The sequence below is a fragment of the Dendrobates tinctorius genome, unplaced genomic scaffold, assembly GCF_039654945.1.
Source record: "Dendrobates tinctorius isolate UK_male_01 unplaced genomic scaffold, ASM3965494v1 ptg000086l, whole genome shotgun sequence".
Taxonomy (NCBI): Eukaryota; Metazoa; Chordata; class Amphibia; order Anura; family Dendrobatidae; genus Dendrobates; species Dendrobates tinctorius.
In genome coordinates this window covers 60,450,527-60,475,786 of record NW_027361754.1, presented here as the reverse complement: position 1 = coordinate 60,475,786, position 25,260 = coordinate 60,450,527, and the positions used below count along the sequence as shown (strand labels likewise).

General features: G+C 49.1%; 1 protein-coding gene across 7 annotated transcripts in view; it reads left to right on the top strand.

Moving 5' to 3' along the window:
- The first annotated feature begins 1,781 nt into the window (after positions 1–1,781).
- LOC141097940 (cyclin-dependent kinase 11B-like) overlaps positions 1,782–25,260 on the top strand; it is a 112,155-nt gene continuing 88,676 nt past the window's right edge. For all 7 annotated transcript variants that reach the window (XM_073585477.1, XM_073585474.1, XM_073585472.1 and 4 more), the window contains exons 1-3: positions 1,782–1,937; positions 3,929–4,054; positions 10,600–10,715. In XM_073585477.1, coding sequence (XP_073441578.1) covers positions 3,944–4,054; positions 10,600–10,715 — 227 coding nt within the window. In that variant the 5' untranslated portion in view covers positions 1,782–1,937; positions 3,929–3,943. The remainder of the gene's footprint in view (positions 1,938–3,928; positions 4,055–10,599; positions 10,716–25,260) is intronic.

Here is a 25,260-nt window from a genome sequence, read left to right as displayed (position 1 = left end):
AAAGAGGCCAAATTGTTGGTGCTCGTATGGCAGGCGCTAGTGTAACAGAAAGTGCCAGAATGCTTGGCGTGTCAAGAGGTACTGTCTCCAAAGTAATGACTGCATTTGAAAAAGAAGGAAAAACGTCTGCAACAAAGCATAGGTCCGGCCGAAAGTCGAAGTTGACTGAGAGACCGTCGGACTCTAAAGCGAATTGTGAGACGATCGCAAGACCACGGCTCCGAAAATCACTGCTGAGCTCAATGAACACCTACAGAACTCCGTTTCCATGAAAACTGTTAATCAGGAGCTGCACAAATCTGGATTCCACGGAAGAGCAGCAATTCGAAAACCGCTGCTCTCAATGACAAATGTTACCAAGCGTTTAGTGGTGTAGAAACCTCCAGAATTGGTCCCTCAAGCAGTGGAAATATGTGATATTCTCAGGCGAATCATCGTTTACCCTATTGCCGACCTCCGGCCGAGTGTACGTTTGGAGACAGCCTAAAGAAGCATTCCATCCAGACTGCCTTCTCCCAACCGTAAAACATGGCGGAGGTTCTGTGATGATCTGGGGTGCTATTTCGTGCAGATCCGCCGGCCAATGATATCCCTTCATGGAAGAATTAACAGCCGCGATTATTTAGGCATTTTGGGTGACCAAGTGCATCCTATGGTTCAAGCACTGTTCCCGGAGGGGAACGCCATCTTTCAGGATGATAATGCACCAATTCATACAGCTAGAATCGTTAAAGCATGGCACGAGGAACATTGTAATGAAGCTGAGCATCTCATCTGGCCCCCACAATCCCCAGACCTCAACATTATTGAGCATTTATGGTCGATTTTAGAGATTCAAGTTAGACGTCGATTTCCGCCACCATCGTCGCTCAAAGAACTGGAGGGTGTTTTAACGAAGAATGGGCTGAAATTCCTTTGGAAACAAATCACACCTTGTATGAATCCATACCTCGGATAATTGAGGCTGTATTCGCCGCAAAATGATGTTCCTGGGTGTTTCCATTATTTTGTCCAACCCCTGTGTGTATATATTTTTTACACATACACACCTATTCTATCTGTTCTAATGTCATTTTACTGTAGCCGCATATGAATTGCCGGCTTTTCAAAGGACACCGATGTGTATAAGTCGGTCAGCACTCGCATGGATGTCCGATTTTTTTCTCGCACCCATTGACTTGCATTGGCGAGTCTCGTCCGCGATACACAGCAATATGCTGCGATTTTTTTCAGGCCGATTTCAGCTGAGAAAAAAAATGGCAGATGAGATGTCGCCTATTGAATAACACTGGTCCGAGTGCAATCCGATTTTTTTATGGGAATGCACTCGTCTGTATTTCTTGCAAGTGAGTATGTTACAAAACTAATGGACATCTACGGCCGACTTTATCTGTCCTGATTGTCCATAGCTTGTTTTCTATCACCTGTCCAAAAATCTGGGGAATAACTTGCTGATCAGTAGGGCGTCCAACCGCTGGGACTCAGATGTGGGCTCGGCGAGGGCTGCGCTTAGCTTTTGTCCAGCAGTCCCATAGAGAATGAATGGAACAGTAGTAAAAGTGACAGTGATAGGCGGTTTTGCATGTTATCTCTCCACTATTGTTTAGCAGAAGCCATTTCGGAACAGGCGTGTGACAACCCCTGTGAATACTATAATTGCAGTCATATTGGTTGTCAGCCACACAGGTCCTATATAAAATGCTAGTAACGGGTTGAATGAGGATTGTTATTCTTTTTCTGGGCTCCATGCTTCAGATTTGTCAGAACAAGACATTTATCTGCGATGTCCTCCAGAGGGCGCAGCGCTCCCATACATTTTTATTACACGTGCGCGCCACCTAGCGGAGGTGACGTCATCAGTCCGCGCCGTTGGGCCTCGTCTCGTTCTGGTGCTGGGCGCAGAACGTCGGGAGGCGAATCGAGAGGGAAAACTTCAGGTAAACCGGGTTTCTTGGGCTAAATTGTGTGTACTGCCCCCTACACTGCAGTTAAGACAGCGGTGGCCACAGATATATCACTGTGTCTGTGGGGCCCCATCCAATCTCCCTGAGAATGGAGTCAGGTGCAGACTGGGCTGTTAGAATTCCTGTCCAGCCTCGGTGCTGTTGTACCAGGAGGTTGGTGAATTGGACAGAGTCTATGAGGGGCATTACAGACGTCGGACCCCCCACGATGAAGCAACACTTTATTACACCCTCCATATTGTATGGGGGAAACCCTCCAGGGGCCGATCATGTATGAAATATGATGATTACACTTACTAATATGCGTAGCTGTAATGTCTGCCACTCACGACCTAGGTTCAATGCCCCCCATGAATGCAGGTTCAGCTCCTATCATGAATCCCCCGATTAAGCGCCCCCCCCCCCATGAATCCCCAGGTTCAGCACCTCCCCATGAATCTAGGTTCGGCCCCCCTCATGACAGAAGGTTTAGTTCCCCCGTGAATCAAGGATCAGCGACCCTCGTGAATTCAAGTTAGGCTCCTCTCATGAATCCATGACACAGATTCAGCGACCCCCGTGAATCCAGGTGCAGCTCCCACCATGACCTAGGTTTGATGCCCCATGAATCCAGGTTCAGTACCCCCATCTTAGTCTGAGCTTCTCCGCTCCACGTTGGTCTCTAAGGGTATATGCACATGGTGCGGATTCTGCTGCGGATCCGCAGAGGTTTTGGCCCTGCGGGTCCGTGGTGCATTGTACAGTACCATTGTTTTCAATGGTAAACTGGAAAACGCTGTGCACATGCTGCGGATTTTTCCACGGTTTACAATCCGCAGCATGTCAATTCTTTAGTGCTGAAACGCTGCAGTTTCACACCTCATCCATTATGAGGTGTAAAACCGCATGACTTTAGTCCTGCGGATTTATCTGCAGTTCTCACTTCAAAATCCGCAGAGCCAAAAAACAACTTGTGCACATACCCTACCTAAAGAGGACAGAAGCTTTTCCCTCCCTGTATATCAGCGCAGCGATGAAGGAGATGGGCTCTAAGGATATAGAGAGGCTAACTATCGCTGCTTCCGTTGGCAGTCCTTACTACAACCAATTTAGAGCACCAACGTTCAGATCCCCATTGACGTCTATGGTGTTTGGGTTCACATTCTTGTATAGTCCTGGTATTCAAACCAAACTTTGAACAAAAGTTCGTTCGAACCTGAACATCCCCGAGTCCGCCCACCCCTAACTCTGAGGTAAGCCAGCACCCTAATCTGCCTCTGAGTAAGCTTTGATTAAGAAGGGGGCTGGCTTAGATATTGAACTGATTTAGATAATCAGCCCCCTTCAAGCACATTCATTATCATGATGCTAAAATGCACGAAGCCCTGTTCTTCCTGTGCCAAGGCCAAAATGGAATCAGAGCTGCCGACGGGAGTCGGGTCACTGAATTGGATGTTCAAAGGAACAATAAAGCATACTTGGAAGTGCAATTCTATAATATTTCAGACATTTTTGATACCTTTAAATGGAATTATCAGCGTTATATGTTGAGAGCATCATGATGTAGTGGCAGAGGCCCAGTTCCAATGATTTGTGACTTGCTGAGCTGCTTGCTTCAGTTTTGATAAAATCCCTGTTTTCTCTGCTGCAGGTGTAGCAGTTCTCTGAATACTGTATAACCCCGTCCACAACACACTCTGTGTGTACTGTGCATAGGCAGAAAGCTGCCAATCAGTGGTGGTGAGTGGTAGAGATCATGGATATGGAGGACTACATCGCAGGAGCTCATCACTGATGGCACAAGCAATAAATCATTGATTTTATAAAAAAAAACTTATTCAGCCCAGTAAGTGACATCTCGCTGGAATCGAAGCCTCAGCCACAGCATTGTGCTGCTGTCAGGTGGATAGTAAAAAAACTTGTCGATTTCTCTTTCAACCCCTTGTTGTAAACTTGTTAATGTAAGTAAGGTTTGGTTTTGTTAGGTTGACCCACTCCAAATGGGGGATGAAAAAGACACTTGGAAAGTGAAAACGCTGGATGAAATTTTGCAAGAAAAGAAAAGGAGAAAGGAGCAAGAAGAAAAAACAGATTCCAAACATACAAAAAATGTAAGAATGGGGGGGAATGATCGCTATTGTAGATGAATGTTGTCCAAACACTGTGATTTTGACAAAAATGGCCAACCATTTCTTGTGTCCTGACTCTCCCTTTGACAGTAGATGTTGGGGGGGGAAAGGAGGATTGGGCTGTTGGATCTGTCCTTCTAAGCTGCCGATTGAGGTGTCTGACAGTGGCGAGCTCTTCTCTCCCCATTGAGAGTTGTCAAGACTTTGTTATTCTTTATGGCGTCAGTCAATGTAATGAGTGCTCTGATGGCCACTTATTAGTAGGTAAATGGGCTTTCTTTATCGCCTTATTGGGGGACACAGATTACCATGGGTGTATGCTGCTGCTAGGAGGCTGACACTATGCAAAACAAGAAAATTAGCTCCTCCCCGGCAGTATACACCCACCGACAGGCACCAAGCACCTCAGTTTGTGCTTAGTGTCTGTAGGAGGCGGACCGGGATCTCCCCAGATCCGCAGTTAACTTTTTTCCCTTAGGTTTTCTAGTAGAACGTTTTTAATTCTTTGTCTTTTGTCTTTCAGATTCAAGTCGGGAAACAGGGTGTAAGTTTCACCCTGCTTTCCCATATCAGGCGGCTGAGCGAGCAGTGTGGCGTACCCCACATCGCAACTCTCAGTACCGCTGGCAGGACTTTTTTCCTATCACCTTCTGGTGCTATGGGTTGTGGACAGGTGGCTGGTCCTTGCCAAATCCCCCTCCTCACCCCTCTCTCGGGACAGGGCTGAGAGGAAGACGGCGATCGCAAGTAGTGCATCCTCCTCATCCAACAAGAGGTTAACGCCGTCTTCTGCAGGATGCGGGTACAGAGGACATTTCCCAGCGGCTTGCCTTATGCTCGTGGGCCCCTGTGATCATCCTCTTCAGGGACGTCAGGTAAGTGCCTGTACGATCCCTCCAGCCCCGCAGTGTTACCAGAGAACCCATCGGCAGTAACAGCTACAGGCTTCCCTGTTTGAATATCCCGCCTCTCTCCCCTGCCTGCCGCGCACCGCTCTCATAAGCCGCGCGCCTCCCTATCTATATTCAGGGGGGCACAGAACAATTCACAGCCTGGGCAGGGATTTCAAGGGAATCTGCGGGCATTGTACCGTAATATCGGCGTTTTTTATTGTCCCGAGTAGTTATCAGGCACCGGGCTGCGGCGGCATCAGTTTCACTTTCACTTTCGTTTCAGCTGCTTTCAGCGCGTTTCCTCCTCCTTCTGAGTGCGCTTTCCTGCGCGCCTTTCCTATCCTATCACAGGGCTCCTTTCTCTTTTGCCTAGCCAGCCCCCTTCTCCCCGCGCCCTCCTTGCTGCCCTTATCCAATCGCGGCTCCGCTACTAAGCTCCGCCCGCTGCTTCCTTTATACAGTAGTTCCTGGTCGTCTTTTCTCTTCCTGTGTTGCGTGGGGGACACGTCGGCTTTCTCTGCTCGCCTTAATCTCGGTAGGCTCTGCGGCTCAAATTAGCTCCTCTCCGCATTTTTTCCCCCTAACTCGTCTGGCCATTCAGCGCAGGTTACTTAGGCCCAACCCTTCAAGGGGTCTCAGCTTCAGGCCCACAGCTACCCACTACGCTTGTGCGTGCTGTAATAAGAAGTGGGCTTCAGGTCAGTCATCCCCCTTCTGTCCATCCTGCAGACCTTCCATTATGTCTGCCTCTCAGGAGCACACCGAGTCCCGGGATGAGGATACTCCACCTCCCCCAGAGTGGACCGTGGTAATGTCTCAGTCGGTCGCTGACTTGACTAAAGTTTCTGTGTCTCTGGTCCAGGTCTTTGAACGATTGCCTCAGCTAGCTACAGCCACCTGCGCACCGACCGCCTCCCAAGGTGAGTCGTCCGCACCTGACCGCGACCTTCAGAGAGAAAGATCGGGCAGGAGTTCTAGGCGATGACTCCCAATCGGGGTCTAGTTCAGACGCCGACAACGCATCTAAAACACGGGACATGGTCAATAGTCTCATTTCGGCTATCTTCCAAACCCTTAAAATTAAGCAAGATAAAGCTCCCCCTCAGGAAGGCTCTGTGCTCTTTAAACGAGCAAGGTCCCCATCTCGAACTTTACCCAATCACAAAGAGTTCGAGACTACCTTGTCCAAACACTGAGAGCGCCCTGAGCTACGTTACTCAGGCCGCAGGTATTTAGACGTCCTGTATCCCTTTGATGCGGACCTGCTCACAAAGTGGACCAAGACTCCCGAGGTGGATCCCCCAGTGTCACGGATAGCCTCAAAAACGGTTCTATCCCTTCCAGATGGGGCATTGCTTAAAGATCCTACTGACAGGCAGATTGAATCTCTGGCTAAGTCAATCTTTGAGGCATCTGGCGCCTCCCTCTGTCCTATTTTCGCATCCGCCTGGGTGGTGAAAGTCATTTCCGCTTGGGCTAAAATTCTTTGCAAGGGCATCTTAGCGACAGCTTCTCAAGACAAGTTAGCAGATCTGGCAGATCAGATTAACCATGCGGGTAAATACCTTTTGGCCGCCTCCTTGGACGCGGCCGGGTGCGTAGCTATGGCTAACAGCAACGTAGTCGCTATACGCCGAGTCCTTTGGCTAAAGTCGTGGAATGAGGATACTACTTCAATAAAGTCGCTTACTAATCTGCCATTCCATGGCTCTAGGCTCTTTGGAGCCAAGCTGGATCAGATAATCTCCGATGCCACTGGCGGTAAAAGCACTTCTCTCCCCCAGTCTCGACCAAAACGCTTTTTTAACAGAAAGTGTTTTCGGCCGTTCAGGTTTTTTCGTCCCTTCTCTTCCACGGAAAGATCTGCTCCGCAAGATCGCTCTTCCACCACTAGGGAGCAGAAAAAAAAGAAAAAAAAACCTTGCAAGCCCGCTCCCCGCTGGAGATCTAGAGGTCTTCAGGCGCCAGTTCCAGCAAGTTTTTCCTCCAAGTGACGGGTCACCCCCACCTGGAAGTTCTTCCAGGGTGGGAGGCAGACTTTCCCTTTTCGTCGATGCTTGGCTGTCCGCTGTCGACTACACTTGGGTCAGTAAAATCGTCGCATCCGGTTACAAGATCGAATTTGCTTCCCCCCCAAACAGACGGTTTTTACTGTCTCGACCCCCGAGACAGCGGTCCCTGATTCCAGGGTTTCTTCAGGCCATTTCCTCCCTTCTTTCCGCCGGAGTGATTGTTCCCGTCCCCCCAAACGAACGGGTTTCAGGGTTCTACTCAAATCTCTTCGTAGTCCCGAAGAAAGACGGCTCCCTTCGCCCAATCCTGGACCTCAAATTGCTCAATCGCCACGTGAAGATTCTTCATTTCAAAATGGAGTCCCTTCGGTCGGTGAGAGCCTCAATGGAACCCGGAGAATTCCTCTGCTCGGTGGACATATGGGATGCCTATCTTCACATACCTGTTTGTTTGCAACATCAGAAATATCTTCGGTTTGCGATTCAGGAAAATCACTACCAGTTCACGGCTCTCCCCTTCGGCCTAGCCTCCGCTCCCCGTGTTTTCACGAAGGTGATGGCGACAGTCAGGGCCATCCTTCGCTCCAGGGGGATCCTCATCATCCCTTATCTGGATGATCTCTTGATCAAGGCCTCGTCCCGCCGAGACTGCCTTCAGAGTCTTCAGATAACCCTGGACACTCTCTGCCGTCTCGGATGGCTAGTCAACAAGGAGAAGTCCATTCTGATCCCCACGCAGCGTCTGACTTTTCTGGGCATGGAATTCGACACTAACCTGGGCCGGGTGTTTCTCCCGAGGGAAAAATTTACGGCTCTTTCCAAGGGAATCAAAATCCTCAAATGGCCAGCGCCCATCCCCCTTCGGTCCTGCATGAAGGTTCTGGGGAAGATGGTAGCTTCCATGGAAGCAGTGCCCTTTGCACAATTTCATCTTCATCCCCTCCAGCTATGCCTTCTTTCAGCCTGGGACAAGTCCACGCTGTCCTTGGACTGTCCCATTCTCCTCCCTTTCAGAGTGAGGCAATCCCTGACTTGGTGGGCAATGCCAGCGTCAGTTCTACAAGGGAGGTCTTTCCTTCCGCTTCAGTGGCAAGTCATCACCTCCGATGCCAGCCTTCTAGGCTGGGGAGCGGTGTTCCATCAGAAAGCGGCCCAAGGCCGCTTGAATCAATAGGAGTCTTTTCTGCCTATCAATCTTCTGGAGATCAAAGCAATCTTCCTGGCCCTTCTTCGCTGGCAGCCTCTCCTCGTCGGCAAGCCAGTCCGCATTCAGTCGGACAACGCCACGGCTGTGGCGTACATAAACCACCAGGGGGGCACTCGCAGAAGGCAAGTAATGTCAGAAGTGGCCAAGATACTGCGCTGGGCGGAATGTTACGTTACGGCAATCTCAGCCGTTCACATGCCAGGGGTGGAAAATTGGGCAGCAGACTTTGAGTCGTCAAGGTCTAGCGTCAGGCGAATGGGCTCTTCATCCCACAGTCTTCGATCAGATATGCCAGCGCTGGGGCTCACCGGATATCGATCTCATGGCATCTCGGATGAACCACAAAGTTCTGCGCTTCGTAGCCAGGTCCAGGGACCCTCTAACCGTCACTTGCGACACCCTAGTAATTCCCTGGTCCCAGTTCCGACTTCCTTATCTGTTTCCGCCTCTTGCCTTGATCCCACAAGTGGTCAAAAAGATAAGATCGGAAGGCGTACCAGTTATTCTAGTGGTGCCAGATTGGCCGAGACATCCTTGGTACGCGGAACTGGTGAACATGCTCGCGGACGCTCCCTGGAGGCTTCCAGACCGTCCGGATCTTCTCTTGCAAGGCCCCCTTTACCACGAGAATTCTCAGTCTCTGAGTTTAACGGCATGGCCATTGAGGCCGCAATTCTGAGAGAATCAGGTTTGTCTGACCAGGTGATTCAGACTATGATCAGAGCCAGAAAACCGGCCTCTTCCCGCATTTACCATAGGTACTGGAAGGCTTTTTTCCGTTGGTGCGACGATATCTTTCTGATGTCCTTTTCTATTTCATCCATACTTGGGTTTCTCCAGTCTGGTGTAGAGGCGGGTCTGTCCATCAGTACCCTCAAGGGCCAGGTCTCCGCTCTATGTATCGTCTTCCAATGAGAGCTCGCTTCCTTGTCGCAGGTTAAGACCTTTCTCCAAGGGGTCGCCCATGTGGCTCCCCCTCATCATTCGCCAATAGACCCATGGGATTTGAATCTCGTCCTTAGTGCTCTTCAAAAGGTGCCGTTCGAGCCTATCCAGGACATTCCTTTATCCCTTCTCTCATGGAAGGTAACCTTGATTGCCATTACATCCATCAGAAGAGTTTCTGAGTTGGTGGCCTTGTCATGTCGTTCCTTCACTTCTTCCGAAGGTGGTGTCCTCTTTCCACATCAATGAGGATATCGTTCTCCCATCTTTGTGTCCTGCTCTTTCTCACCCTCTTGAGAAGTCTCTCCACAAACTGGACGTAGTTAGAGCCTTGCATGTCTATCTCGCCAGGACCTCTTCTTTTCGTCAGTCCGATTCTTTGCTTGTCATCTCTGAAGGTCACCGGAAAGGGCTTCCGGCTTCCAAATCCACGATCGCTCGCTGGATTCATTCGACCATTCTGGAAGCTTACCGACTTCAGGAAAAACGGCCCCCTCCGGGAGTGAGAGCTCACTCCACCCGGGCTTTGGCGGCTTCGTGGGCCATTCGTCACCAGGCTTCAGCTTTACAAATTTGCAAGGCCGCGACCTGGTCGTCCTTGCACACCTTTGTGATGTTCTACAGGGTTCATACCCAGGCCTCGTCTGATGCAGTTGTTGAAAGGAAGGTTCTGCAGGCGGCGGTGGCACACCGGCCGACCTAAGCCTTTCCTATTCTTTCGTTCCTTATTGTGTTCCCGCCCTTGGGACTGCTTTGGAACGTCCCATGGTAATCTGTGTCCCCCAATAAGGCGATAAAGAAAGATGGATTTTTGGTTCTTACCGTAAAATCTTTCTTGGAGCCTTCATTGGGGGACACAGCACCCGCCCTGTTTAAGTTGTACCGTGTTGGGTCTTTGAAACACTTGTTGGGTTAGTACGTATGTTTAGAGTTTTCTCGTTGCTTCTCCTACTGCTTTCTCACCAACTGAGGTGCTTAGTGCCTGTCGGTGGGTGTATACTGCCGGGGAGGAGCTAATTTTCTTGTTTTGCATAGTGTCAGCCTCCTAGCAGCAGCAGCATACACCCATGGTAATCTGTGTCCCCCAATGAAGGCTCCAAGAAAGAGATTTTACGGTAAGAACCAAAAATCCATCTTTCTCACCACTCGACTTGGTAATGGATACACTTTGAGTGTTACAGAAAACACCAAGCATTTTTTTACCTGCGAATTTTCCTTATCTCATTCGAGTCAATCCAGAAAATCCCAAGATAAAACATATATTTACTGCAAGACGCTTGATGCAGGTCAGTTTCTGCTGCGCTAAAACAAAGCACAGTCAGCATTTCTATAAATCCCATCCACTTTGAGGAGTTTTTTCCATTTCATAATTTTGTGTTTTTCAAAGAGAGTCTTTTAAGGTCAAGTATAAAAGGTTTTTTTTCCTACAGTTTCATAATCTGCCTTTTTATTTCTTTATATCCTTCCCAGGCTGATGATCGTGATTCCAAGAGAGATTCCTTGGAAGAAGGGGAGTTGAGAGATCACAAGATGGAGATTACTATTAGAAATTCCCCTTACAGACGCGAAGACTCAGTGGAAGACCGGTACAGACCAGATGTCCTTTACATATGGCAATTTTTTTTTTTTTTTACCAATTTTACTTTCTTAATTGAAAATCCACTTTTTTATGGTAAAGGTGATAGATGATGTATTTCATTTGTGATTTTATCCTTCTGATTTAGTGATCTGCAAACTTTAAATATAGCTCAGAGGCTGTAATACTAGCTGCTAGAGACTGATAAAGCCGGGTTTCTATAAAAGAATAGCTTAGTTACTCACCGGTAACGGTGTTTCTCGGAACCCATGACAGCACCACGGAGAGGGGATCCGCCCATCAAGGACAGAAACCTACAGATAAAAAGGCGGCACCTCTCCTCTGCCCCCAGTTGGTTACATTGCATCAGAGGGTCTCCCGGTTAGTTAACAAAAGTATATACATAACATTATAATATTGCATATTATGGAGAAGCCCCGTGTCTAACAAAAACACTTTACACAAATTAACTCGTGCTCACTGCACACGTGAAAGGGGGGAGGGGAATAAGCGGGTGCTGTCATGGGTTCCGAGAAACACCGTTATCGGTGAGTAAGCTATTCTCTCTCACCCATGACAGCACCACGGAGAGAATTTCAGAGATTGGTAGCTTAGGGAGGGACCACCGCCTGAAGGACCCTTCTCCCGAAGGTCAGGTCAGACGTAGAGGCTAGATCTAAACGATAGTGCCTGAAAAAGGTAGAAGGTGTTGACCAGGTGGCCGCCTTACAGATCTGCTCTATTGATACCTCTGATCTTTCTGCCCATGAGGTCGCCATTGCCCTTGTAGAGTGAGCTTTCAGACCCTCCGGGATGGTATTCCCACTGGATGAATACGCCAGGGTAATCGCATCCCTTATCCACCTTGCTAGGGTACCCTTGGATGCCTTGAGACCCTTCCGAGGTCCCTGGAAACACACAAAGAGAGACCCTTCCTTTCTACATTCCTTGGTGGCCTCTAAGTACTGAATTAGGCACCTCTTCACATCTAGGGTGTGAAATTTTTCCTCTCCCCTATTCTTAGGGTTTGGGCAGAAGGAAGGAAGGACTACTTCTTGTGACCTATGGAAGTGTGTTGGCACCTTAGGTAGGTATGCTGGGTCAGGTTTTAATATGACTCTACCGTCCAAGATTTTAGTGAACGGGGGTATTGCTGACAAGGCTTGAATATCGCTCACTCTGCGAGCGGATGTTAGGGCCACTAAGAGTATAGTCTTTTTTTTTTTTTTAAACTCTATTTTTATTAGAAATTTTCTTTGTTAACAACAAAAGAAAGTACAGAAAGGAAAAGCCATACAAATGCATATCATGTTACAAATTTGCATTCTTCAGAGAGACGCACCATCACGGCTCTAATCAAGAGCATGTATCTCAAGTAACAATCTTTCCAAAAGTCAATGGCGTTCACTTCTTCCTTAAGATTACATATTTAAAGAACAGCTTTAACTCTGCTACCCTCTTCCCTCCCCAACAATCTCTCCCCCCCCCCCCCAACACCCTAAAACCTTTTCCTCCCTTGCTTTGTGGAGAGCCTACCCACTCACAGGCTCTATGACTCTCCATAATTGACTTTCATTGGCTCACAGAAATCATTTGCCTCAGTTAAGTTTTAATCTTCCCAGTGTTCCCCCCAAAGATTCCTTGTGGTACCATGTAGTGTCCCTGAAAGGAATAACTATGCGTTGAATTTCCTCCTTGTTACAATGTTCCACAATATAATGCCTCCACTTTGTAAAAAATCTAGATGTTTCGCAAGACTTCCTCTTTTCTGCTTCCAACCTTTCCATTAGCATTACATGTTTCAGGCGACCCGAGAGTTCTTTTATGGTGGGCATGTCTTTTTGCAGCCAATTTGTTAGTAATATTTTTTTCATGAGCATTATGATTATATGGACGACATCTGGGGGTCCTCCCCCCCCTTCATGAGCAACGGGGGACTTCTCCCAATAATGAAATAAGATCAAATCTCTCGGGACTTCATCACCCCAATCCCATATGTTCTTTATATATTTTCTAACCGCACCCCACATATCCGCCACATGCTTGCAAGTCAGTAGGCCATGGAGTAAGTCAGTAAATGGGACATTACACTTGGGACACTGCGTGATTCTATCTGGCTTATCAGAACTCCTTGGAAACTGGAAGGCGTATATTGCCCTATGTATTATTTTGAATTGAGTTTCTCTCCAACTCTCATTAATAAGGGACTGTCGAGCTTTAGTCCACCCCTTCCTTATTTTGTCTCCAATAGCCCTGTCCTCCAGCTGCGATTCCCATTTTTTATAGAAGGTATCTGGATGACTATCTAAGAGCACCCCTCTCATCGTGTTATATAGCAATGTAATAGACGAAAGATTTTTTGCTGCATCAACCATTTTATCAAACTCGTTGCATGTGAACTCCGCCTGCGTGTCTACTAAGTGGGACATGATATGATACCTAATCTGTTCAAATTGTAACGTTTGAAATTTTTGGAGATCAAATTTTTCTATTATTTCGTTTTGACTTAGCCATCTGTTCTCTGTAGGATGAACCAGATGAGCTATCTCCTGTATACCCCTATCTCTCCATTCCTTAAACAGTTTATTCTCTACTCCCGGTAAAAACTCTATGTTGTTCCACATTGGGAGGTATTTAGATATTCGGAACGAAAGTTTATATTTTTTTCTCACCGTCTTCCAGGTGGCAATAGTATCCCGGAATATCAAAGAATTTTTGATTTTGGCTGGGAGCATCTTTAATCTTGCATGCAACAAGGACCTAAGATCCCAAGGATGGGCATATTCCTTCTCTATGACATAGGCCGAATATTTACTCTCACCATGCAACCAATTTAAAAAGTACCTTGTCAGACACGCTATATTATAATTTCTAATACTCGATAAGTTTAAGCCCCCTTCCGTCTTTGGATTCATCATCTTTTTAAGACTTATGCGTGGTTTTTTGTTCCTCCAAATAAATTTGGAGAACGCAGAAGTCAATGCTTTTACATCCGTGTGTTTCAGCAGGAGTGGTATTGTTTGAAGGTGGTACATTAATTTCGAAGTACTCATCATTTTAATCAGTTGTATTCTCCCTGTCAAATTTAATGGGAGATCTTTCCACTTTACTAGATCATTTACTATATTTGTTATTAAAGGAGGGTAGTTTAATTTGTATATAGAAGATGGCTCTCCCCCTATTTTAATGCCTAAATATTTAATATAAGATTTCGCCATACCCACCCCCAATTGAGCTCTATTTAATTTCTGTCTATTCGTCTCGTCCCACCTTCCCAGGGGAAGCAGTTCGGATTTAATCTTGTTAATTTTAAAACCCGCATAATCCCCATATGTATTTATCGTTTCTATAGCCGGTTCAACCTGCGCGAAGGGATCCCTAAGGAAAAGCAAAATATCATCGGCAAAGAAAGTAGCACGCACTGTCTCCCCACCGATCTGGATGCCAGGAAATCGCTGCGGGTCAGACAACTCTCTCACCAAAGGTTCCAGAGCTATATTGAATAGCAGAGGCGACAAAGGACACCCCTGTCTTGTCCCCCTGGACAATGGGAACCTGTCCGAGAGGAAACCCGGAATGTAGATCTGGGCCTCCGGCTTTGAATATAACTCTGTGATGTAGGTCAGGAAGGAGCCATCAAAACCCATTTTTACCAACACCCTGAAAAGCCATTCCCACCTGACATTATCAAATGCTTTTTCAGCATCGATTGTTAGTAATGCTGGTTTTTCACTTGGAGTGGGATTAAGGTTTACCCTGTCCAAGACCAACATGACTTTTCTCAAGTTACTCGTTGCTGACCTACCCTTAACAAAACCCGCCTGTGATTCCGATATTAGGTTTGGTAATATTTCTGCCAATCTATCAGCCAGGATTTTAGACATAATTTTATTATCTACGTTTATTAAGGAAATGGGACGATAAGATCCCGGCGACAGGGGATCCTTTCCTGGTTTTGGTAAAACTTTGATATATGCTAATTTGCTGGGCCTCGTCATGGGCTTCCCTTCTAGTATCCCGTTAAATATTTTTGCTAAAACAGGGGATGCTTCATCCTGTAAAATCTTAAAAAATTCTCCCGAATAGCCATCAGGGCCCGGGGCTTTCCCATTCCCCAAGTTCCTAATTGTCTGTTTAATTTCTTCTTGTGTAATGAGTGTATTTAAGAATTGTTTTTGTTCATCTGACAACTTCGGGATATCTGGTCGATCGAGCAATGTGGTCTTCGGAAATCTCCGATCCACCTTATCCATGTAAAGGTTCTTATAGTATTTTCCCAGAATATTGGCTATTTCTTTTGGTTTAATTTGTATGTTACCATTTTGGTCTTTTAGATGAAAAGGGCCTTGTGCAAAGAATCTATTCCTGACCATAGAGGCCATCAGTTTTCCTGCTTTATTTCCAAATCTATGGAATTTGGCCTCATGAGATGATTTAAATAATTGTTCCCTCTTAGCCATCCAAGTATTAAATTCTCTTTGCTCCATTAACCAGCCATCCTTATTTATTTTGTTGGGGTGGCCTTGAAACAGGGTATAAGCCTGTCTGAGCCTGTTCGTGAGTTGTGTGTACTTTTCCTGTGTTTTCCTTTTTAAAGCTGACGTGTATGAAATTATTTTTCCCCTCATGACTACTTTAATTGTTTCCCATAATAGGGGTGAGTTAGTCTCGTGTGACCTATTGTCCTCTCTTATCTCTCCCCACCACTCCTTCAGTTTTAATGCGAAATCTTCGTTGTCATGTAAATATCTAGGAAATCTCCATAAATAGTCTGTTCCTCTAGGGAACGCAACTGCCAGTTCTATTGTCACAGGCGCATGATCCGATATCACCAGATCATGTATTGTAGACGACAACACCCTGCCAAGGACAGTCGGGGAGACCAAGAATTGATCTATCCTCGACCACGCGTTTTTGGCAGGTGAATAGAAAGTGAATTCCCTATCCTGCGGGTGCAGATATCTCCAAGTGTCAGTCAGGCCCGTGTTTTTTAGCATTGGGGAAATTACTTTATCTTGGCCTCTCAGCCCCGGTGTCCCCTGTGATTCGTTTTTTCTATCTTCTGAGACATTTACCACCGAGTTGAAATCCCCCTCGATTATCAGGTCATGTATGGGATCTTTCAGTATCTCCTGTTCTAGAAAATGGTAGTATGCTTTATTATTTTCATTGGGGGCATATACATTCATTATTTTGTATGTGCTGCCTGATGTCGTTATGGTAATCGAGTGTAGCCTCCCCTCATGATCCGTTTTAGTGTTTACCACCTGGTGTTGGAAATTTTTATCTATCAACATTAGTACTCCTGCCTTATTATTAATAGCTGGTGACCCGTATGTTTTGCCCACCCACAATTTTTCCATCCTCTTAAAGTCTGACAAATCCAAATGTGTCTCTTGTAATAGGGCTATATCTGGCTTAATACGTTTAAGATGTCTGAGAATCATTAACCGCTTCTGTGGGGACTTCAGGCCCCTTACATTCCAGGTAACTATCCTCATAAATTCTTATTTATTATATATATATATTATTTTTTTTTTTTTTTTTTTTTTTCTTTTTTTAGGTGGGCCAACTGTGGTTAACTTAGTGACATCCAACACTGGGATACGAGCAAAGCTTCTCTGTCCATGTGAGCCAATTTCAAAATCAAAAATACAATTACATCCCCCACAAACAAGTTGAACCAAAATTAACCTTTTCCCTGCCCCTTTATCCCCTAAGGAGCCTGGAGAACATCTCCAGGATCCTTGTCCAGATTGGCATACCATTTTTGACTTCACTTCTTCCCCGCACCTTTTCCTTCCCTTGCTCCCCTCCCCCCTTTCCCCTCTCCCATTATTGCGTGATCAGTTATAAACAGACATATAGAATACAAATCCCTCGGGCGGTCCGAGAGGTGATCAGAGAAGAAAACAACTATACGACAAAACCCCAATCTGTCCTTAGTAGCGACCCATACACCCTTCTTCAAACCTTCCCGGATTGTTTGGACGTTCTCTGGGCCTTCGGTGAATCCGATACTAGATTCGGGCTTCTGTCCTCCGTGTATGTCGGCCAGTCCTTTAGATGTTCTTTGGGACTGTTTGCGCTTCCCTGCGATCTTGCATCCTCTGTGTGAACGACTCTCAAGGTCTTGAGGAACTTCTCTGCTTCTTTGGGATTGTAAAATGAATGTGAAGAGCCATCTTGATGCCTAATGTAGAGGGTTGCCGGGTATCTCAATTGGAACCGCACATTGTTTTTGTGTAGTTCTGTGCATATCACACTGAAGGCTCTGCGTTGCCTGGTCACTTCAGCAGAAAAGTCTTCAAATAAGAGCACTTTTTCCCCCCTAATTTCAAGGGGTCGTCTAAGTCTTTTATAGGACTGAATGACATCATTTTTGTCCGAAAAGTTCAGGTACTTGGTAATGATTTGTCTAGGTCTTATCCGGTTGCCCATTTCAGACGGGTTCTTTTGGGGGCCAATGCGATGTACTCGCTCAATTATCTTCCCCGCCTCTAACCCCAAAGCCTCGGGGATCATATTTTCGCACAGATTTCTTAAGTCCTTTATGGGGAATTTTTCAGAGATTCCTATAATCCGAATATTACTCCGTCTGGATCTGTTTTCCAGATCATCAATTTTATCTCTCAAAATCAGATTTTCCTTAGATAGCCTAGATATTGTTGACTGATCATCATATACATTGTCTTCCAGTGTAGATACACGTGTCTCCATTGCGGACACCTTCTCAGCGGTTTCATCTAGATGCTTCTGCATATCATGCAAGGCCGTTCCTATGTACTCCCTCAGCTTTGACGTAATCTCAGGCAGTAAATGACCTGCCACCTCCCCTGCCAGCTTTTTATAGTCCATCTCAGGTATGTGCGATCCAGGGGGGTCACGCTCCTCACAATCACCGCAGTCTTCCATAGCAGTGGGGGATGCAGGGGCATAAATCGCGTCAGGAAGAGTACATGGCTTAGGGGTGCCCTGGGTCTCCCTGAGCTTCTCAATCGCGGATTTCCCAGACTTGTGTGTCTCAGCCCTGCCGTCTCTCCTTCCTCCCTGCTCCCCTCTCCTCACCGTCTGCCTTGAAGCAGCTGCTGCCGCCGCTGAGGTCGGCGCCGGCGCCATCTTGGAAGGCGCGCGTGTCTCTCCCCCTCGGTTTTGAGCTGCCTCTTTACCGTTGTTCCTGAGGACGTATCTGTCCATGCAGCGGTGTAGCAGGTCCGGGGCTTCCTCTCCTCCCGTTCCCGGTAATCTGGGGATCAAGTTTGCGGTGTAGATGCTGCCTTTTAGCAGGGGGTTGGGGAGCGCTGGAAGCCTTGCTCCTCACATGCGGGCGCCGGAACCGGAAGTCGAGTATAGTCTTTAATGACAAGGTTTTCAGGGGTGCTGACTGGATGGGCTCGAATGGCGGCCCTGTCAGGGCAGACAACACTAGGTTTAGATCCCATGATGGTAATTTCTGGGTGGTTATTGGTCTAGATCTGGCTGCGGCCCTCATAAACTGTGCTACCCAAGGGTTGCCTGCCACATCCTGGTTATAAAGGGCGCCTAGAGCCACTACCTATACCTTCAACGTATTTGTCGCCAGCCCCTGTTCTAACCCTTTTTGCAAGAATTGGAGAATTTTGTCGATTTGTACTCCATCCTGAACCCTTACCCCGAAGCTGGATAGAAATTTCCTCCAAGTTCTACCATAGGCCCTGGTTGTGATCGGTTTTCTACTCTTTTGTAGCGTGGAAACCAGGTTTTCTGAGAACCCCTTACCCCTCAGCAGTGTCCTTTCAAATTCCATGCTGTTAAATGGAGGTTCACTGCCCGAGGGTGTAACATGGGACCTGGGGACAGAAGGTCGGGGAGATCTGGTAGAACCCAGGGGTCAGTTATTGACAGAATTCTCAGCCAGGAAAACCAGGTTCTTTTTGGCCAAAACGGGGCTATCAATATCATTCGTGCCCTGTCTTCTCTGACTTTCCTTATTACTGCTGGGATGAGAATGGGCGGCGGGAAGGCATACATTAGGCTCTGTGTCCACGGAAGCATAAACGCATCCAGGGTCCGGGGATTCCCCCTGGGGTCTAGAGAACAAAATGCTTCCACTTTTTTGTTTTTGTGGTCGGCAAACAAATCTATGTTCCGGGGTCCCCCACATTTTTACGATCGTCCGAAAAATTGACTGTTTTAGAACCCACTTCCCTTGATGTAGCTGGGTGCGACTTAGAAAGTCTGCTGTCTGGTTCTCTGCTCCCCGTATGTGTAGTGCAGATAGGGATAGTAGGTTTTCCTCGGCTAGCGTGAATATTTCGGAGGATGTGTTCATTAGTGTTTGGGATCTGGTTCCCCCCTGATGATTTATGTAGGTCACCGTCACCCGATTGTCCGAAAATATGCGGACATGATGGCCCCTTACTATCGGTAGAAAGTGTGTTAGGGCGTAGCCTACTGCCAACAGTTCCTTTTGGTTCGAGGAGGCTTTTAGTTCCTGACCTCCCCATTCCCCCTGAGCCACCCTGTTGCTCATGTGCGCTCCCCATCCCTTGGGACTGGCGTCTGTGGTGATTATGTGTGTGATATTTATCACCCAGGGAATCCCTTTGGACAGGTTGTCTCTGTTCCCCCACCAAGCTAGGGAACTAATAGTTTTGGAGTTTAGTGTGACTTGACCTTCCAAGTGACCTAATGCTAACTGGTTGGCTAATACATCCCATTGGAGATCTCTCGTATGTAGCTGTGCCCACTGGACCGCTGGCAGGCGGAGAGGGACCCTAATAGTGACATTGCTTTTCTTAGCGTCATGGAAGGGTTCTGTGTCGCTCTTGCTACCATCTGAGCGATCCTCTCTTTTTTGTGATCAGGTAGGTAACACTCCTGGATGTTTGAGTCCAGAGTCAGGCCTAGGAATTCCTGGACTTTTCTGGGCTCCAGCCTTGATTTTTTTCAGGTTCAGGAGCCAGCCGAGGTTTTGTAGAGTGGTCATCACTCCGTCCCTCTGTTCCCTGCATCTTTGGGCCGAGTTGCTCGCTATTAAAAAGTCGTCCAGATATGGAACTATTAGAACATCTTGTGGAACTATTAGAACATCTTGTTCTCTTAGGTGAGCCATCATCTCTCTCACCATTTTCGTGAAGATTCGTGGGGCTATCGAAATCCCAAATGGCAAGGCCCTGTACTGAAACTCCCTTACTTTGTCTCCTATGGAGACCGCCAGTCTGAGGTATTCTCGGAAGTCTTTGTGGATGGGGACGTGATAGTATGCGTCGCTGAGATCTAATACTACCATGGAGCAATGTGGAAAGAGAATTTTGATGGTCGACTCGATCGACTCCATTTTGAATTTCTCGTTTTTGGCATAATCGTTTAGCCTCTTTAGATTTATAATTGTCCGGAAGGTACCGTCCGGTTTGGTTACTAGAAAGAGAGGCGAGTAGAACCCTCTGCCTTTCTCCCGTGGGGGAACCTCCTGGAGGACCCTTTTGTTCAATAGGCTTATGACCTCTTTTTCGAGGGCTTCCTGTTCCGATGCTGATGATCTTAGTGGGGTCACTATATAGTTTTGAGGTGGGAGAGAGAGAAAGTCTATTCTTAACCCTGATCCTATCAGATATAGTAACCACGGGTTGTTCGATATTTTCCTCCAGGCTGGGAGAAAAACGCTTAGCCTCCCTCCCACCCTGGGCAAACAGTCACTTGGAGGGTTTCTTGTCTCGGGACGAGTTACCAAAGAAGAACCCCCTGTCTCTCCTTCTGTCGTCCCATTTCTGTTCTCTCGGGAGTCTCCTCTGAAAAAATTTTTTTTTCCGAAAGGACCTTTTAAAGCCTGTGGGGCCTGTAGGGCCTAAATTTGGGAATCCCTTCTTTTTGTCCCTCGCCTTTTTGAGGATGTCATCCAAAGTCTCTCCAAAAAGGAATTTTCCTTCACAAGGGATGTCACATAGTTTCATCTTGGTTTGTAAATCCCCAGGCCAACATTTAAGCCACAGGGCTGCCGTTTTGGATGACAACCTTACCGAATCAGCCGATGAGTCGGCTAAGAAGGCTGCCGTTCCCCTTATCACTGGAATGGATTCCAGGATCTTCTCCCTGTGTGTACCTTCCCTTAGCTGTTTCTCTAATCGGCCCACCCACACCATGAGGGCTCTGGAGGTACAAGTTGTCGCTATTGCTGGCCTAAGATTTCCTCCTGCTGATTCCCAAGTGCCCTTGAGGAAAGTATCAGCTTTTTTGTCTAATGGGTCCCTTAAAGTACCCATATCCTCGAAGGGGAGTGCAAATTTTTTGAGGCTTTGGCGACCGCCACGTCTAACTTCGGGGCTCTGTCCCAAGACGTGGACGCCTCCTCATCGAATGGGTATTTTCTTTTAAGAGAGGGAACCGTCGAGTTCTTCCTATCTGGTCTCTCCCATTCTTTTTTTATCAGGCCCTGTACCTTTTCGTTCAGTGGAAATATTCTGCGCCTCTTTTGGCCTAGTCCCCCGAACATTATGTCCTGGACTGATCTATCTGGCCGAGGGTCTGCTACCCCCATGGTAGACCTTACCGCCTTTACTAGCATGTCTACCTCGTCCAGAGGAAAGCAATGCCGACCTTCTGTTTCCTCATCTGAGGATGACGCGTAAGGTGTCTGAGGTATGTGATGTAACTTCCCCTGACGTCGAGGCCTCTGACTGGGAGGCTACTATTGTGTCCCTTTTCCTTCCCCTTCCTTTGTGTTTTAGGGATGAAAGGGCACTTTGAAACTCCGAACGGATTACCGCTCTTAGATCCGAGGCATAATCCGGGGTTTCATCACAAAGAACTTCCTGAATGCAGGAATCGCAGAGCTTTTTATCCCAAGCTGGTGGTAGCGGTCTGCTACAGGTGGGGCATTCCTTGTTCTTTGTTTTTTTCTTTCTTCTTTCCCTAAGGGAAAGAAGTCTATTTAAAATGTGGGACATTCACGTAGATCACTTACCCCGTTGTGCGCGGTTGCAGGTACCTGTTCAGGAGGTGGATTCGGATCCCTCACGGGCTGATCCACGGAAGGTGACTTGCTCCGCTGCATGGAGTGGCTGCTGGACGGTCCTCGCAGTCCTTTTCTTTTTGCTGGCGATGGTGGTGTTGCCTGTGCTGCTGCTGCTTATGCTGCGGCATTGCCTGCTCCTCGTGCTGGTCGCTGTCCTCCATCTTACAGGACACTTCCAGCAAGGAGTAATTGCAGCGTTCTCTTTTTAAATTTTCCCGGCCCTGACGTCACTTCCTCTCCCAGCCTGCACCACTCTGTGCCTCGGGGAGTGCGCAGTGCGCATGCGTCGACCGCGGGGACCTGGAAGTCGTCTCCTCCATTTCCGGGGCAGCGCAATATTGGTACCTTTGTACCGCGCGCTGCCCCCGCGTGTACCGGCGTCCCTCTAGCCCCATTCTCCTTTTCGGAGCGGTGCCTCGGTCCTCCCCGCCCGCTCACCCTGTACAGCCCCTCGGCTACAGCGGTGGCGGCTTCAGGCACCGACCCCGCCGCGACAGGGGCCTCCCCGCTGCCCGTGTACCGGACGAGTCGGCCCTGGACTCCTCTTCACAGGTAAGCTGCTGCCGCTGCTGGTTCCATGGGTCACCCGTCAAGGACAGGAACCCGACTGGGGGGCGGAGGAGAGGTGCCGCCTTTTTATCTGTAGGTTCCTGTCCTTGATGGGCGGACCCCCTCTCTCCGTGGTGCTGTCATGGGTGAGAGAGAGAGGAAAATCCAGTCACATTTCCAACACATTGTCATACAGTGTAGATGTTCTGGTGGTCACTGGTAGGTCTGAGCGGACCTGTGGAAGTTTACATTCGTCCAGTTCGACCAAAGTTTAGTCACTTTCTCTCTCTTACACGCTCTTTCTTTCCTTCTCTCTCTTTCTTTCTCTCTCCCTCTCTTTCTGTCTTTTTCTCTCTTTTTAAAACTCTTTTTTTCTCTTTTTCTTTCTTTCTCTTTCTCTTTTTCTCTTTTTTTTCTCTTCCCTCCTTCGCTCTCTTTTTCTCATTCTCGCTCTTTATTTTTCTCGCTCTTTTTCTTTCTCTTTTTTTTTTTTGCTTTCTCTCTTTCCCGCTTTCTCTCTTTCCCGCTTTCTCTTTCCCGCTTTCTCTCTTTCCCGCTTTCTCTCTTTCCCGCTTTCTCTTTCCCGCTTTCTCTCTTTCCCGCTTTCTCTTTCTCTCTCTATTTTCCTCTTTCCCGCTTTCTCTTTCTCGCTTTCTCTTTTCCTTTTCTCTTTTTTCTTTCTCTTTCTCTCTCTCTCTATTTTCCTCTCTTTCCCACTTTCTCTTTCTTGCTTTCTCTCATTTCTTTCTCTTTTCTTTCTTTCCCTTTCTCATTCTCGCTTTCTCGCTTCCTCTTTTCTTTCTCTCTTTTCTTTCTCTCCCTCTTTTTGTCTCTCAGTTCAATTTCAGATGAGCATTATTGGCAGGACTTGGTACATGTTCTCTCTCTTTCTCTCTCTTTCTCAAGCTATGTCCCCTCGTATGTGAGTGACCGCAGGGTTGAGGTCTGGGTGAGTGACAGAACGGATCCGCTTTTACTAGTCTGCACCATTCCCGATTTGTCCGAAGTTTGTAAGGGTTATGCCCCGACACCAAGGCTGGAGGGGATATAGAACACATGGTCAGCCTGCAGCAGAACAGCACACGTCCGCTGTTAGCACGGTGCTGACAGGAGCCCAGAAGTATGTGTGAGGTGTAGGACCTCATCTACCGCCAGAGAGGCGGCTCAGCCCTGACATATCCGAGCCTCCAGCCGATTGTCTACATTGGCTGGGGCTACGCAGACACATCTTTCCTGACACAATTATCTGAAAACTCCGCCAAAACATCTGTGCAACTTGTCTGTTAGTCCACAAGTGTGTGTGACACTCTGCAACTCTCGTCTCACAACACTGGCAACTCTGTTCTGCTCTCATCCAGCTCCCCCCACACTGTCAGCTCTGCCCCCCCTCGCACACTGTCAGCTCTGCCCCCTCACACACTGTCAGCTCTGCTCCCCCCTCTCACACTGTCAGCTCTGCTCCCCCCCTGCCTACACTGTCAGCTCTGCTCCCCCCTCCTTATCCCACAACACTGTCAGCTCTGCTCTCATCCCCACACTGTCAGCTCTGCTCTCATCACCACACAGTCAGCTCAGCTCTCCTCCTTATCCCACCACACTGTCAGCTCTGCTCTCATCCCCACACTGTCAGCTCTGCTCTCATCCCCACACACTCAGCTCAGCTCTCCTCCTTATCCCACCACACTGTCAGCTCTCCTCCTTATCCCACCACACTGTCAGCTCTGCTCTCATCCCCACACTGTCAGCTCTGCTCTCATCCCCACACTGTCAGCTCTGCTCTCATCCCCACACTGTCAGCTCTGCTCTCATCCCCACACTGTCAGCTCTGCTCTCATCCCCACACTGTCAGCTCTGCTCTCATCCCCACACTGTCAGCTCTGCTCTCATCCCCACACTGTCAGCTCTGCTCTCATCCCCACACTGTCAGCTCTGCTCTCATCCCCACACTGTCAGCTCTGCTCTCATCCCCACACACTCAGCTCAGCTCTCCTCCTTTTCCCACCACACTGTCAGCTCTGCTCTCATCCCCACACTGTCAGCTCTGCTCTCATCCCCACACTGTCGGCTCTGCTCTCATCACCACACTGTCGGCCCCGCGCTCGTTCCCGCGCGCTGTCGGCCCCGCGCTCGTTCCCGCGCGCTGTCGGCCCCGCGCTCGTTCCCGCGCGCTGTCGGCCCCGCGCTCGTTCCCGCGCGCTGTCGGCCCCGCGCTCGTTCCCGCGCGCTGTCGGCCCCGCGCTCGTTCCCGCGCGCTGTCGGCCCCGCGCTCGTTCCCGCGCGCTGTCGGCCCCGCGCTCGTTCCCGCGCGCTGTCGGCCCCGCGCTCGTTCCCGCGCGCTGTCGGCCCCGCGCTCGTTCCCGCGCGCTGTCGGCCCCGCGCTCGTTCCCGCGCGCTGTCGGCCCCGCGCTCGTTCCCGCGCGCTGTCGGCCCCGCGCTCGTTCCCGCGCGCTGTCGGCCCCGCGCTCGTTCCCGCGCGCTGTCGGCCCCGCGCTCGTTCCCGCGCGCTGTCGGCCCCGCGCTCGTTCCCGCGCGCTGTCGGCCCCGCGCTCGTTCCCGCGCGCTGTCGGCCCCGCGCTCGTTCCCGCGCGCTGTCGGCCCCGCGCTCGTTCCCGCGCGCTGTCGGCCCCGCGCTCGTTCCCGCGCGCTGTCGGCCCCGCGCTCGTTCCCGCGCGCTGTCGGCCCCGCGCTCGTTCCCGCGCGCTGTCGGCCCCGCGCTCGTTCCCGCGCGCTGTCGGCCCCGCGCTCGTTCCCGCGCGCTGTCGGCCCCGCGCTCGTTCCCGCGCGCTGTCGGCCCCGCGCTCGTTCCCGCGCGCTGTCGGCCCCGCGCTCGTTCCCGCGCGCTGTCGGCCCCGCGCTCGTTCCCGCGCGCTGTCGGCCCCGCGCTCGTTCCCGCGCGCTGTCGGCCCCCGCGCTCGTTCCCGCGCGCTGTCGGCCCCGCGCTCGTTCCCGCGCGCTGTCGGCCCCGCGCTCGTTCCCGCGCGCTGTCGGCCCCGCGCTCGTTCCCGCGCGCTGT